This window comes from Tetrao urogallus (assembly GCF_951394365.1).
Source record: "Tetrao urogallus genome assembly, chromosome: 35".
Classification (NCBI taxonomy): Eukaryota; Metazoa; Chordata; class Aves; order Galliformes; family Phasianidae; genus Tetrao; species Tetrao urogallus.
The window spans coordinates 548,157-561,717 of NC_136848.1; the positions used below are offsets into that span (position 1 = coordinate 548,157).

The following is a 13,561-nucleotide window of genomic DNA, read 5'->3' on the forward strand; positions in this document are numbered from 1 at the left end:
TCAAGCTTAAAGGCAGGGCTGCTTTACCACAAGGGCTCCACGTTGCGCCCCGTGGCCGTGAGCTCTTCCGCTTTCAGTTGTGCAGAATCCATCCCTAAATTATGTGTGCACAAAATGGGACTGGAGCAGGGAAGGCGGAGGGGTTTCCTTTTCTTTGAGGGATTTGTTTAGTTGTGGTTTCACCCCCTTTCCGTATCTCTAATAGTTGCTGTCTATGACTGCCTGAAGGGAGGCTGCAGGGAGCTGGGGGTCGGCCTCTGCTCTCGTGTCATCAGTGATAGGAGCAGAGGGAACGGCTTCAAGCTACGGCAGGGGAGATTCAGGCTGGACACGAGGAAGTGTTACTGTTCAGAAAGGGTGGTCAGGCACTGCAATGGATGCCCAGGGAGGTGGTGGAGTCACCGAGCCTGGGGGTGTTCAAGGAAAGGCTGGATGTTGTGTTGAGGGACGTGGTTCAGTGGGAGCTGTTGGGAATGGGGGAACGGTTGGACTGGATGAGCTTGGAGGTCTTTTCCAACCTTGGGGATTCTGTGATTCTAAGCTGTAAGGCTGAGATCTGAACCCAAACCTTTAAAGGGGGGGCGACTGGACGGCAAACAAACACAAGAACGACCCGCACGGCGGCTTTACTTTCCACCAAAAGTTTTTTTTGTTTTTTTTTTTTTTTGTTTTTATATCAACTGATGTTAAAAAATACAGACTTGTTTTACAAGAATAGCACCATTTCTGTCGTATGATACATTAGCACTCCTGCTGTGATACACGGGGAGGGGAGGGGATTCCGCGATACCTGCGTTTTGCCAAGACCCCTTTTTGGGGGGGGGGGGGGGGGGCCGTCATACCTGCCAGATCGATTCCCACCTCCACCCGACCTAAAGAAATCGGCCTTCCAGGAAGGCAATAAATAAATAAGCCCATGGTTTTATGTCGCAGTCTGCCCGGTGACGGCGCTGGAGGGTCCCGAAGGGGAACACGGGGGTCGTGCCATCCGTTCAGTGCAGAAGTTGTGATGGGAACGTATGGGTCCTCGGGGTGGGATTGGGTTTGTTTTTATGGGATTGGGCTGGATTCCTTTTTTTAAAAAAAAAAAAACAAAACAAAACCAACAAACAAACAAACAACAAACACACAAATAAAACAACTCTTTTTACAAGAAGCAGACTGGGCCAATATCCACGCCAAACTCCTGCTCGGCTCCGCCAATGTCCATAGGTGCAATATCTACAATGGGCAGGCGCGAGGTCTTCTGCGACCGGTACTCGATGACAGTCTTGCCCCATTTGCCAGTGTGTTTCTGGGGAGAAAAGGAAGGCAGGGATGCTGTCAGCTGCTCCAGCCCCAGCCCCACAGCCTCAGCCCCACAGCCTCAGCCCCACCTCCCCATCTACGCCTTTCTTTTGCAGGCGCCCAGCAACCTACCGTGCAGCCGTCCTCCAAGACGCTGTAGGTGAACCTGCTGTTGCCCTCAGCTCTGATCTCCACGTCGTTGGATCCCTGGATGAGGATGGCTTTCTTCAGGTTGCCCGTCTCCTCGTCCATGTAGGCGATGCTGTTCTTGCAGTGGTAGGTGACGTTCTGGGAGCCCTCGGTGGACAGGAGGCGCAGGAAGGTCATCTGGATGCTGGCGGTGTTGGGGGACAGGTTCTCATCGCCGTAGCTGAACTGGAGGGAAGAGGTGAGGAGTTAAAGCCTGTGGCATCACGACCACCTTACGCGCAGGAGCTTTATGGGAAGACTTCCATGCTTCAGGCTCCCAAATGGCTGAAAAAAATCATGGAGTGGTTTGGATTGGAAGGATCCTTAAAGATCATAAAACCAATAGAATAGCAGAATAGTTGGGTTGGAAGGGTCCTTGAAGGTCACAGAACCATAGAATGGCTGGGTTGGAAGGGTCCTTAAAGATCACAGAACCATGGAATGGCTGGGTTGGAAGGGTCCTTAAAGGTCACAGAACCATGGAATGGCTGTATTGGAAGGGTCCTTAAAGGTCACAGAACCATGGAATGGCTGGGTTGGAAGGGTCCTTAAAGGTCACAGAACATGGAATGATTGGGTTGGAAGGGTCCTTAAAGGTCACAGAACCATGGAATGGTTGGGTTGGAAGGGTCCTTAAAGGTCACAGAACCATGGAATGGCTGGGTTGGAAGGGTCCTTAAAGGTCACAGAACCATGGAATGGCTGGGTTGGAAGGGTCCTTAAAGGTCACAGAACATGGAATGATTGGGTTGGAAGGGTCCTTAAAGGTCACAGAACCATGGAATGGTTGGGTTGGAAGGGTCCTTAAAGGTCACAGAACCATGGAATGGCTGGGTTGGAAGGGTCCTTAAAGGTCACAGAACCATGGAATGGATGGGTTGGAAGGGTCCTTAAAGGTCACAGAACCATGGAATGGCTGGGTTGGAAGGGTCTTTAAAGCCCACCCATCAGCTGGTTGCCCTCTGTACATCAGGATACGCAGGACCTGACCCAAAACCCAAACTGGATGCCTGAGAGCATTTTCCCAACGCTCCCTGAGCTCCAGCATCTCAGGGCTGCTCCATGCCTCTGGGGCAGAACTTTTTCCTACCAGTGCTGTAGGGCCGTAAGGGGCCATGAGGGGCTGTAGGGCCGTGAGCCTCCCCTCATCCTCATCTTTTCTGGGCCAAACAAACAGAGGGAGCTCAGCTGCTCCATCCCATCCTTTTCCTTTGATTTGTGGAGCTAAACCGACCCAACTCCATGCCTTCAGAATCGCCCTCTACAACTTCATTAAAATCCATCAGCATAACAGCAAGGAAGGACAGCCCAGCCGGGATCGCTTACGTGGAAACCGCCGTTGATGGTCTCTGCAAACCAGACGTGCTTCTTGTCCTTTGTCTTGCTGGTCCACCAGTTCTTCTTGGGGATGCTGCTGGGGGTCGGGTAGACGCAGGTCTCGCCCGTCTCCATGTTGCAGAAAACTTTGATGGCGTCCAAGGTGCAGCCCTGGTTCGGGTCAATCCAGTAATCTCCTGCAGCGGGGAGGACAAATGGGATGCTCACGGGGTTGGGGAGGGCTGGGAGTCATTGAGACCTCAAAGATCACCAAAGAATGTCCACCCATCACCACCACGCCCACCGATGGAAGCACAGAGTCATTAAGATTGGAAAAGCCACGTTCCCAAGTGCCACATCTCCACAGCTCCCCATCACCTCTGGGGACAAGGACTGCCCCGCATCCCTGCGCAGCCCAGTCCGCTGCCCAACCACTCTTATGGAGCAGAAACCTTTCCTAACATCCAACCTGCGTGCAGGTCGGTGCAAGGATGCTGGGGATGCTCTTCTTTGGAGAGGAGGGGAGGATGGGAGAAGCAGACACGGAGCTCTTACCGCTCTTCCAGTCGGGGTGGCAGAGCTTGATGTCGCGGCAGGTCCTGGCTGGGTTCTTCTTGGAACCCTCGGGGCTGCGGATGCTCTCGATCTGATTGTTGAGGGATTTGAGCGTGGCGTCCACCTCCACGTCGTGCTGCCGCAGTCCTCCAGCCGCCTCGTCTGCCCTCATGTAGCGGATGGGGTCGGGGCCCTTTTCCGTCTGACCCAGTCCGGCAAAAGCTGACATGTCGATGCCGGTGCCCGGGGGGCCGGGAGGACCGGGAGGACCGGGATTTCCAGGAGGACCCTATGGGAGAAGGAAGTGATGCTGATGGGCTGCTCTGAGAGCTGGACTCCATTCCCTGCCTCCCCACAACTGGGACTCACCGCAGGGCCAGGTTCACCGCTCCGTCCGCGGGGACCGGGAGGACCGATGGGGCCGGGCATGCCGTTGGAGCCATCTTTGCCAGAGGGGCCGACGGGACCAGGGGGACCCTAAGAGAGAGCCCCAAAATGGGGGTTGAAGGCATTGCAAGGCATCAGGGCAGGGAATCACAGAATCACAGAATTGTAGGGGTTGGATGGGAACTCCAGAGATCATCGAGTCCAACCCCCCTTGCCAAAGCAGGTTCCCTACACCAAGGCGATGGGGAGCCGTTAACTCCTGGTGCTAACAAGCAATCAGGAGCTGACAGAGGCTGCAGGTGCCCAGAGAGGGCACTGCTGCTCCTTCCCCTTTCACCACCCCAAACACCACTGACAGGACTTACTCTAGGACCGGAGGGACCAGCGGGACCGGCAGCACCTTGGTCTCCAGAAGGGCCCTGAGGAGGAAGCCGGGGTGTCACAGCTCTGTGGTCAGCACATCAGCCCTGGCAGAGCCTCGGTGCCCACAGAGACCCCAAAGGAGCTGCATCCTCCAGGGGGGGCTCAGCGCTCCCCAAATCAACTTACGGGTGGTCCGGGAAGACCCTGCAGACCGGTGAAGCCACGGTGGCCCTTCAGCCCTCTCTCTCCAGCCTCTCCTGTCTCACCTTTGTCACCACGAGGCCCTTGGGGACCCTGAAGTGGGGACAGCGCTGTGTTGAGCTCGGGGTGGGCAGAGCCCTGCCTGGCACGCAGCACCCCGCACTTTGCACGTGGGATGTGCTGATGTGCTCAGCGTCACTCACCGGCATTCCTCGAGCTCCAGCGGGACCAGAGGGACCCATGGGCCCTTGTGCACCCTGCAGGGAGAAAAAAAGGACATCAGAAGGTGCCAGTGACCTGAAACACCACCTCGAAGCCATGAATTTGGCATTTCAGGGGTGTCTGAATCAGTCCCTCCCACCATACCCCAAATCCAAGCAACAGCGACAATCAGCAGTTCTGTGCCTCAAAGCATCTCTAAATGCTCTCAGCTGGAGCACTGGTGTGAGGAACAAAACTCGTGGGGAATCACAGCAGATTTTCAGCCATAAGGAGACCCTAAATCCTAAACCCTCACGCAGCACTCACCGTCTCGCCTCTGTCTCCTTGTTTTCCAGTGGGACCAACGGGACCAGGAGCACCGGGGGCTCCGGGAGCACCAGGGGCACCCACAGGGCCGGTCTCACCACGGTCACCCTGTGAGCAGAGGGTGGGGAGGTCAGATCTGTGCAAAACCCCACGGCTTTTGGCACAGGGATAGTGAGCACTCATGGGGTGCGCACGGCAAGCTCACCTTCACGCCAGCTGCACCATCCCTGCCTGGGGGTCCGTCAGCACCGGGGTTGCCCTAGGAGGAAGAGAGGATGTTATAACCCTGGGGTGGAGCAGCATTTGTGCAAAGTCTCCTTTCGATGCTGGAGAAAAGACACCAGGGAGCTCCAGGAGCCGAGTTGTGCCATGAGGACGGTGATGCCCGGTGCTGGTGTGATGATGCTGGGGTTTTGCTTACCTCACGCCCGGGTTCTCCAGCAGGACCTGTCAACCCAGGGGGTCCCACGGGGCCGGGGGGACCTCGGTCGCCTGCAGAGCCAGGTGCTCCTTGCTTTCCAGGTTCTCCCTGAAAGAAAGGGAAAAAGTGCATGAGTGGGAGAGACCCCAGCGCAGCCCCTTCCCCATTTTTCATGGCTCCCAGACCCCTGTGCAACAAACAACCACCAGTGGTTTTCCTGCCCCGGCTTTAAGCCTTGCGCCAGCGGCTCCTGGTGGGGAAGAGGAGCTTTGCAAAACCCCAAACCACCTGGAAACGGTGCCCCCACGGGCTGCACCAAGGGGCTGGAGACCCCTGAGATGGGCTCCAGAGCATTGCAGCCCCTACATATCTGCAACCCATAGGATTCAGTGCACCCGAATGAGAGCGACCCACTCACCGATGGCCCTGGAAGTCCAGGGAAGCCTCTCTCACCACGCTGTCCTGGGAGACCCACGATACCACGCTGTCCTGCCAAGCCTTGAGGACCTGGGGGGCCGTCGGGACCCTGCAGGGCAGCAGAGAGGGGGATCAGACCCAGAACAATGGCACCATGCAGTCAGGGGGTGCACAGAGGGAGGAGACCCCCGAAATCCTCACCGCGGGGCCGTCCTCGCCAGGTTCACCCTTCTCGCCAGGGGGGCCGGCGGGGCCTTGGAGGCCGGGGTCTCCAGCACGGCCAGGGGGGCCAGCATCACCACGAACACCCTTGGGGCCATCTTTGCCAGCAGAGCCAGGGGGTCCGGGGGGGCCTGGGTTACCCTAAAAGGAAGGAAAGCAGCGTTGGTGCAAAGCAGAGGTGGCCGATCTTCATCACCCACATCACAGTGCTGCTTGGTCGGGGAGCTCTTTTCCTTAGGAAAGTTCTTCTCTATCATTGCAATGGCCAAAAGCCACCATCAGAGACCTGAGGAGGAAAACCCCAGATGCCCGCGCAGGGACACAGCGCCCCCTCCAACACGCAGCACAGGGAAGCAGCACCCAAACCCCAGGTGGGGGCAATGCCAGAACCCCCCCAGACTCACATTAGGGCCGGGTGGTCCCACGCGGCCGGCAGCTCCGGGGAATCCTGTGGCTCCCTGGGGAGGGAATGAGAATCAGTGAACAGAGAGGAGAAACAAGGCTCAGACACAGCTCAGCCCCACGGCCATTCCTTCCCCATCCTGCAGCCCAGCCCTCTGGTACTCACAGGGGGACCCTGAGCCCCGCGAGCTCCTTTGGGACCAGTGACACCGGTTGGACCCTGGGAAGGAAAGAAAAACAGGTTACAAATACGAACGGGAGCTGCAGTGTGCCTGCATTGGGGCTGTGATATCCCAGATTTGGGGCTTTGCCCCATTTTGGGGCTGTACCTGAGGGCCAGGAGCGCCGGAGGGACCTTGGGGACCAGGAGCACCAGCGTCACCCTTCTGCCCGGGTTCTCCCTGCTCGCCTTTGGCACCGGGTTGTCCGTCGGCACCCTGATGGGGACAGCAGCCACCATGAGTGGGGTGAGGACAGGGGTGATAACTTGAGTGTGTGATGGGGGCTTTGGGGTGAAACACTCACAGGGGGGCCAGCAAATCCAGCAGGACCAGGGGCACCGGGCTCGCCACGCTCGCCCTAACGGAAAGAAATGGGGGAGGTTGATAAGGGGGTTGATGGGGGTTTAGGGTTATGGTTAGAGGCACCCAGGGGCTGCAGACGTTGTGCTTACAGGGGCTCCACGGGCACCGGCAGCACCAGATGGACCAGGAGGGCCGGATTCACCCTGGAAAAGAAAAGATGGAGAGGTGGATGCACTGGGGTCGTTCCATGGGACGCGCTGTGGGGCGTTGTGATGCTGCTCTCACCTTCTCGCCGTTGGGGCCAGCAGGGCCAGGGGGACCAATGGGACCCGTCAGACCCTATGGGAGAGAGACAGATGAGGACGTGGTCTCTGTGAGCATCCTTTGCCAGCCCACCCCACGGCCGTGTCCCACTTACACGTGCGCCATCCTTGCCAGGAGCTCCTTCGGGTCCTTTCTCACCAACATCTCCCTGTGGGATGGGATGAGTGTGAGCCGAGCTGAGACCTGATGTCGCTCAGGACACTTCTGGGATGCATCACCTTACCCGGTCACCTTTGGGGCCAGCGATGCCAGCTGCTCCTCTCTCACCAGGCATTCCCTGCAGCCCTGGGGGACCCTGGGCACCGTTGGGACCAGCCGGACCGGTCGCACCCTAAAAGCAGAACAGCAGTGCGGTCATCGGGGCTCCGATGGCATCACGGATCCGTGCTGGTGGCACTGTTGCCACCCACCCTCTGTCACCCACCTTGGGTCCATCAGTGCCAGGCGTTCCAGGCAGCCCACGGGGACCCTGCAGCCCTTGGGCACCGGGAGAGCCGCGTTCACCGGGGAATCCACGTTCACCCTATGGTGGGGGGAGACGATCAGAGAGAAGCCCCCCAAGGCCACAGCGAGGGAAACAATGGCATTTTCCTCAGGACAGAGGGCAGTGCATCCATCCCAGGTGGGACTGGGGTGAACTGGGAGGTAAGGGGACACTGAGCCACTGGAACTGTGAGGGTCCGATGGCTTTGGTGGAGTTGTTCGGATTCTGCTCCCCACTTGAGCCCCCCAAACATTCTGTGGGACAGGAGGATCCCTGTCCCCGAGCAGGGGGATGAGCAATACTCACTCTGGGACCAACAAGACCGGGGGCACCAGCTTCTCCGGGAACACCCTGCAGAGAGGAGGGGAGAGCCAGGAGTCAGCACTGGGGGGAGTCAGTGCTGGGGGGGGTCAGAGAGGGCTAAGCCCCCCATGCAGCTCAGGGATGAATGGCCTCACCTGGTCTCCGGGTTTGCCGCTCTCTCCAGGGGGACCTGGTGGTCCGGGCAGTCCCTGTTTGGGGACAAGGAGAGGTGTGAGGGGGGGGTGCCCACCTGCATCACCCCAATTCTCCCCTGTGTGTCCCCACTCACCTGGAATCCGGAAGGACCGGGGGCTCCTTGCTCTCCTCTCTCACCCACGGGACCCTAAAGGAAGGAAGGACAGCAGTGACGGCTCTGAGGAGCCCCCCTCCCCCTTCCTGGATTCACCCCTTTGCAGCCCTTCACCCACCCCAAGAATTTGGACAAAATCAAAAATCACACCGGGGTGGAGCAGCTGGGACACAAAATCCCCACATTTCAACACTGGGGGTTCTGCCCCCCCTGTATCCCCAGCATGCCTGGCGTGATCTTCCACCCAGATCCGGGGGCTACACCCCCCCAGCCCCACATTTCAAACATCTGTCCCCAAAAAGAGAAGCAGTGACACTCACAGCGGGTCCGGGGGGTCCAGCAGCTCCTGTCTCTCCATCCTTACCAGGAAGACCCTGCAGAGGAGAAATCCCCAGCACTCAGCCCCGTGCCTCAGTTTCCCCAACCGCACACAGAGCACAGTGCAAGGGAAACCCCAAAAGGTGATTTTATGGGGTCGGAGAGGCAGAAGGAGCTCACCCGCAGCCCTGGGGCGCCAGGCAGTCCTTTCTCTCCAGCTTTTCCAGGCTCACCCTACAGGGAGGACAGAGGATGGGATCACACCTGCACTGAACCTTCACCGCTCCATTTTGGGGCAGAAAACTCACAGAGGTCAATACTCACATTAGCTCCTTTGGGACCGGGGAAACCCATCACACCGGGCTGCCCACGAGCACCCTGAGGGCCGGGAGGGCCGGGGCGGCCATCCTCGCCAGGAGCACCCTATATGGGGAGGGGGACATCAGCGTGGGTCACGACAGCCACCCCCAACCCTCCTTCCCCCACCCCATGGAGCATCACTTACAGTCGGACCGACTTTGCCTTGAGGTCCCGCATCGCCGGGGCGGCCGGTGAGACCCTGTGGGGGAAGGAAGCAATGGGGGCTGCAGCAGCTGGGGGTCCCAAATTGGGAGGGGAACACATTGGGAGCCCCTGTCCTGCCCAGCTCCAGGGCTGAAGAGGAGCTGGGATGAGGGCACAGGGGGCTGCGCGGCCTTTAAGAGCTTCTTTAGCAAGCCCAATCTTTGGTAACCCCAAAAAGCAACTTAACTCATCCCAAATGCACCCTAAGTCACCCCACAGAGAACATTAATTAGCACCAAAGAGCATCTTCCCCCCAGATGCACCGTAATGAATCCCACCTGCACCATAACTACCCCTAAGTGCATCTCAGCTGATGCCAAAGTTCACCCTGACTGGAGCCAAAGAGCAAACGAACCAACCCCAAAGAGCACCTAAAACCGACAGAATCAACCCCAAAAGCTCCTTAACCAACCCCAAATGCTCTGCAACAAACCTCAAATGTTCCCTAACCAGCCCCGAATGCTCCTGAATCAACACGGATGCTCTTTAACAAACCCAAAATGTCCCTTAACCAACCTCCAATCTCCTCAACCAACCCCAAACGTTCCTCAACCGACCCCAAACGTCCCCAACCAGCTGCAAAACCCCCTGAACTGCCCCCAAACCCCCTCCTCACTTGACCTCGGCAGCCCCTACCACTGCTCCACATCCTTCTGCCCCACCTGAGCCCTCCAGCACCCCCCCATGGGGAGGAGGCTCTGTCCCCCCCCCACAGCTCTCACCCTCGCTCCGGGCAGCCCAGGCTCTCCAGGACGTCCAGGGTCACCGGTGGCACCTTTGGGACCGGCGAGACCAGCGGGGCCGCGTTCACCTGGAGCACCCTGTGTGGGGTGGGAGGGGGGCACAGGTTGGAGGGGGGAGCACAGGGAGTCGGCACTGCCTATAGGACCCCCCCATAACCCCACGATCCCACCTTGGGTCCGGCCAGCCCGTCCTGCCCGGGGAATCCACGATTGCCAGGAGCGCCCTATGGAGGAAGAAGAGGGGCGAAGTCAGGGCTGGTTGTAGGGTTTCTTTGTTTTAAGGTGGGGGGCAGTGCTCTGCACGCACCCTTTCTCCGGGGGGGCCCACAGGGCCAGCGGCACCAGGTTCACCACGAGCTCCTCTCTTGCCTTCCTCGCCAGCCGGCCCGGGGGCACCTTGGGGTCCTGCGGGGCCCTGAGGAAGAGGAGGAAAAGGGGGTCAGAGCAGCAAACCAGGACGGGTTGGGGGCTGGGGTTCAGCTCGCAGCTCCCCCCCCCCCCCCCCCCCCCGGCCCCCAACCAAAACCCCCATCTCCGGGGGTCCACGCACGACGGCGCCGGGGCTCAGCGGCCCCACAGTGGGAAGCGGCCCCACGCATTGAGGTTGGTTAATGAAGCGATGGGGGAATGTCCCCGGCCCCGGGGCCGAGGGGGGGGCGCAGCGCGGCCCTAACACAGAGCCTATTGTTCCCCCTCCACCCCCTGCTGCAGGAGGGGGGACGCTGCCCCTCGAGGGGCCTCGTTAGGGGAAGAGGTTCGTTAGAGACGCGGCCCCGCAGCGGGGTCCTCCCCAGATGGCGGGGGCTGGATGGGCCCCCCCAAAACTCACCGTCTCGCCCTTCGGTCCTTGCTCGCCCTTGAAGCCTGCGATGCCGGGTTCACCCTGGGGGAAGAGGGGGGGAGGGAGGGGAGGTGGGCAATGGACTCTCAGTGCCCCCGTCGTGCTCCCCATCTCAACCCCAGCCCTGTTCCCATCCCAATTCCCACTCCCGTTCCTGGCCTCATTCCCATCCCATCCCCATTTATATCCCATCCCCATCTCTCCAGCGCTTTTCCTGCCCCTACCCCTCTCTTCACCCCTATCTGCATCCTTGTCTCCATCCTTGTCCCATCAAATCCCTGTCCCCATGCCTTTCCCAACCCCACCTCCACTCCATCTCTGTCCCTGTCCCCCATCCCCTTTCCTGCTGCCCAGTTTTGCTCCCATCTCTGTTTCCACTCCATCTCTGTTCCCATTTTAGCGCCATCTGTATCCCTGTCTCCATCCCTTACTCTGCTCATCCCTCCCACTCCTGTCTCCATCTCTTCCCAGCTGTGTCCCCATCCTCATCTCAATCCCAAACCAAAGCTGTCCCCTTCTTAATCTCCATCTTATTCTCCAGCCCCATCCCCTTTCTCACCCCCCATTTCCCATATCCTCAACCCTATTCTTCTCCCCATCACCATCCGTGTCCCCAGACCCTTCCTCATCCTCTTTCCTGTCCCCATACCCACATGCCCATCCCAGCCCCATCCCAGCCCCATCCCATCCCATCCCACCCCCATCCCCATCCCCATCCCCATCCCATCCCACCCCAATCTCGTCACCCATCCCATTCCCACCCCATCCCATCCCCAGTGGCCCCTTTGGAGACGAGAAAAGGGTCTCCTGGGAGCAACCGTGGGGCACTTGGGGAGGGGGCAGAGAGTGACCCACAGCAGGGTCCTGCACGGGGGCGTGTCCTGCAGCACGGTGGGCGGGGCATGTGACAAAGTGGGCGGGGCTACTTCCACAGTGGGCAGGGTCACCCGGCAGTGGGCGGGGCCTCACCTGTGATCCCCATGCGGGGTCTCAGGGGGTCTCTTACCGTCTGTCCTTTGGGTCCCAGTGGTCCGGTGGCACCTTGGGGTCCGGGGGGGCCGCGTGGGCCGGGGAATCCTGGAGCGCCTGCAATGCCTGGGGCGCCCTGTGGGCAGACAGCGGCCGTCAGGGGGGCACAGCGTGGCGCCATGTCCCCTAATGGCCCCACGGCCCCCAGCATCCCACAGCATCCTGCCCATGACGCATCTCCTGACCCCCAGCACTCCCACACATCCCCCAGCCCTCATCATCCCTCCATCCCCCCCAGCGTCTCACAGTGATCCCCCCAACCCCCAAAGCCCCCACATCCCACACAAATTACACATCCCCCCCCACAGCACCTCCAGCGTCCCCAGAATCTTCACCATACCCCCCCAACCACCCCCCATCTCCCACCATCCTTATGACTCCCAGTGTCCCACCAGCTCCACCCCTGCTCCAACCCAAAGCTTCCGGACCCCTCCCTCCTTCCCACCCTGGTCCATACTCACCGCTGAGCCCTTGGCACCGGGGATGCCGTCAGTCCCAGGGTTACCCTAAAAGAAGAAGAGTGAGACATCTCACACCCTGTGCCTCAGCTTCCCCATCCCCAAGCACAGGATAACCCCCCTGACGCTCAGATCCCCCCACACACACTCCCCAAAGCTCCCGAGCCGAGGGGGATGCCACGAGGATGGGACATCCCAGGGCTGTGACACCACTGGGGACACTTACAGGTGCGCCAGCGGGGCCAGGAGAGCCGGGGGTGCCAGATTCGCCACGGGGTCCTTGGGCTCCCTCAGGACCCCGTGCGCCAGTGGGGCCGGCTTCACCCTGGGGGGAGAGAAATGGGGTGAGATGGGGCACCGTGCCTCAGTTTCCCCTCCCTCAATCCTACCTGCATCTCTCTGCTCAGCCCTTACCTTTGAACCGGGGGCTCCGGGGAAGCCAGGAGCTCCAGCAGGGCCGACGGGTCCCTGGAGGGACAGGAAAGTGTGGGGGGGCTGCCCAGGCTGGGGGGGCTCCCGAAGAACCCCTATGGGGTTCAGCAGAATATTGGGGTGCGGGGTCAAAGCAGCCCCATACTTACAGGGGGTCCAGCAGGGCCGGGGAGGCCGTCATTGCCTCGAGCACCCTGGGGGGAGATGGCAGTTATGGGGGGGGGTCACAGCACCCCGATCCCCCCCCCCCACAGCCCTGTGCCATAGGGCCACTGTCACACTCACCGCAGCACCAGAGGGGCCGGGACGTCCTCGCTCTCCAGGCAGCCCACGGGGTCCCTGCCATGGTGGAGGGGGAACAGTGCAGAGGTTATGGGGTCTGACCCCCCATTCTGTGCCTCAGTTTCCCTTCTGCCCACCCCCCGCACTCACCATAGGGCCGGGGGAGCCGTTCTCACCCGGTGAACCAGATTCACCCTATAAGAGAAAAAGGGTCGAGAGAGGATGAGGCCGGGTTGGGGCACACATCCCCACACCTGGAGGTGGTCACCCCTCACTCACCTTGGCTCCGGGAGCCCCAGCCTCTCCTTTGGCACCGTCCAAACCGGGGTAACCCTGGTTGATGGGGAAAGGAGAGAGGCAGAAACAAGGTTATGGGGGGGGGGGAGCACAGTGGGATGTAAGTGATGGGGGGCAGTGTGGGGTGGGGGGCACTCACTCGGTGGCCTTTCACTCCGGGGAGACCAGGAGTCCCAGGGAAGCCACGAGCGCCCTGTGGGGAGGAATAGGGTTAGGGTGAACTTGAGATGGGGAGGGAGGGGAGAAAAAGGGTTGGGGGGCAGCGATGGGGGCAGCTTTCAGCTCAGTGCTGCCTCACCTGGGGGCCGGGGGGGCCACGTTCACCAGATTTGCCGGGTTTGCCTGTCTCACCCTGCAGGGAAA

The 13,561-nt window shown here is 60.1% G+C and overlaps 1 protein-coding gene across 1 annotated transcript in view; it reads right to left on the reverse strand.

Moving 5' to 3' along the window:
* Nucleotides 1–1,147: 1,147 nt before the first annotated feature.
* COL2A1 (collagen type II alpha 1 chain) overlaps nt 1,148–13,561 on the reverse strand; it is a gene marked incomplete at both ends in the record, with an annotated part of 13,207 nt that continues 793 nt past the window's right edge. The window contains 43 exons of the mRNA XM_079547908.1: nt 1,148–1,294; nt 1,420–1,662; nt 2,803–2,990; nt 3,349–3,637; nt 3,718–3,825; nt 4,101–4,154; nt 4,285–4,392; nt 4,503–4,556; nt 4,828–4,935; nt 5,033–5,086; nt 5,249–5,356; nt 5,667–5,774; nt 5,867–6,028; nt 6,292–6,345; nt 6,456–6,509; nt 6,619–6,726; nt 6,815–6,868; nt 6,963–7,016; nt 7,099–7,152; nt 7,232–7,285; nt 7,361–7,468; nt 7,562–7,660; nt 7,928–7,972; nt 8,080–8,133; nt 8,214–8,267; nt 8,555–8,608; nt 8,733–8,786; nt 8,877–8,975; nt 9,058–9,111; nt 9,839–9,937; nt 10,030–10,083; nt 10,167–10,274; nt 10,689–10,742; nt 11,707–11,805; nt 12,191–12,235; nt 12,414–12,512; nt 12,602–12,655; nt 12,769–12,813; nt 12,905–12,958; nt 13,052–13,096; nt 13,181–13,234; nt 13,338–13,391; nt 13,497–13,550. Of these exons, the coding sequence (XP_079404034.1) occupies nt 1,148–1,294; nt 1,420–1,662; nt 2,803–2,990; nt 3,349–3,637; nt 3,718–3,825; nt 4,101–4,154; nt 4,285–4,392; nt 4,503–4,556; nt 4,828–4,935; nt 5,033–5,086; nt 5,249–5,356; nt 5,667–5,774; nt 5,867–6,028; nt 6,292–6,345; nt 6,456–6,509; nt 6,619–6,726; nt 6,815–6,868; nt 6,963–7,016; nt 7,099–7,152; nt 7,232–7,285; nt 7,361–7,468; nt 7,562–7,660; nt 7,928–7,972; nt 8,080–8,133; nt 8,214–8,267; nt 8,555–8,608; nt 8,733–8,786; nt 8,877–8,975; nt 9,058–9,111; nt 9,839–9,937; nt 10,030–10,083; nt 10,167–10,274; nt 10,689–10,742; nt 11,707–11,805; nt 12,191–12,235; nt 12,414–12,512; nt 12,602–12,655; nt 12,769–12,813; nt 12,905–12,958; nt 13,052–13,096; nt 13,181–13,234; nt 13,338–13,391; nt 13,497–13,550 (3,702 nt within the window). The remainder of the gene's footprint in view (nt 1,295–1,419; nt 1,663–2,802; nt 2,991–3,348; nt 3,638–3,717; nt 3,826–4,100; nt 4,155–4,284; nt 4,393–4,502; nt 4,557–4,827; nt 4,936–5,032; nt 5,087–5,248; nt 5,357–5,666; nt 5,775–5,866; nt 6,029–6,291; nt 6,346–6,455; nt 6,510–6,618; nt 6,727–6,814; nt 6,869–6,962; nt 7,017–7,098; nt 7,153–7,231; nt 7,286–7,360; nt 7,469–7,561; nt 7,661–7,927; nt 7,973–8,079; nt 8,134–8,213; nt 8,268–8,554; nt 8,609–8,732; nt 8,787–8,876; nt 8,976–9,057; nt 9,112–9,838; nt 9,938–10,029; nt 10,084–10,166; nt 10,275–10,688; nt 10,743–11,706; nt 11,806–12,190; nt 12,236–12,413; nt 12,513–12,601; nt 12,656–12,768; nt 12,814–12,904; nt 12,959–13,051; nt 13,097–13,180; nt 13,235–13,337; nt 13,392–13,496; nt 13,551–13,561) is intronic.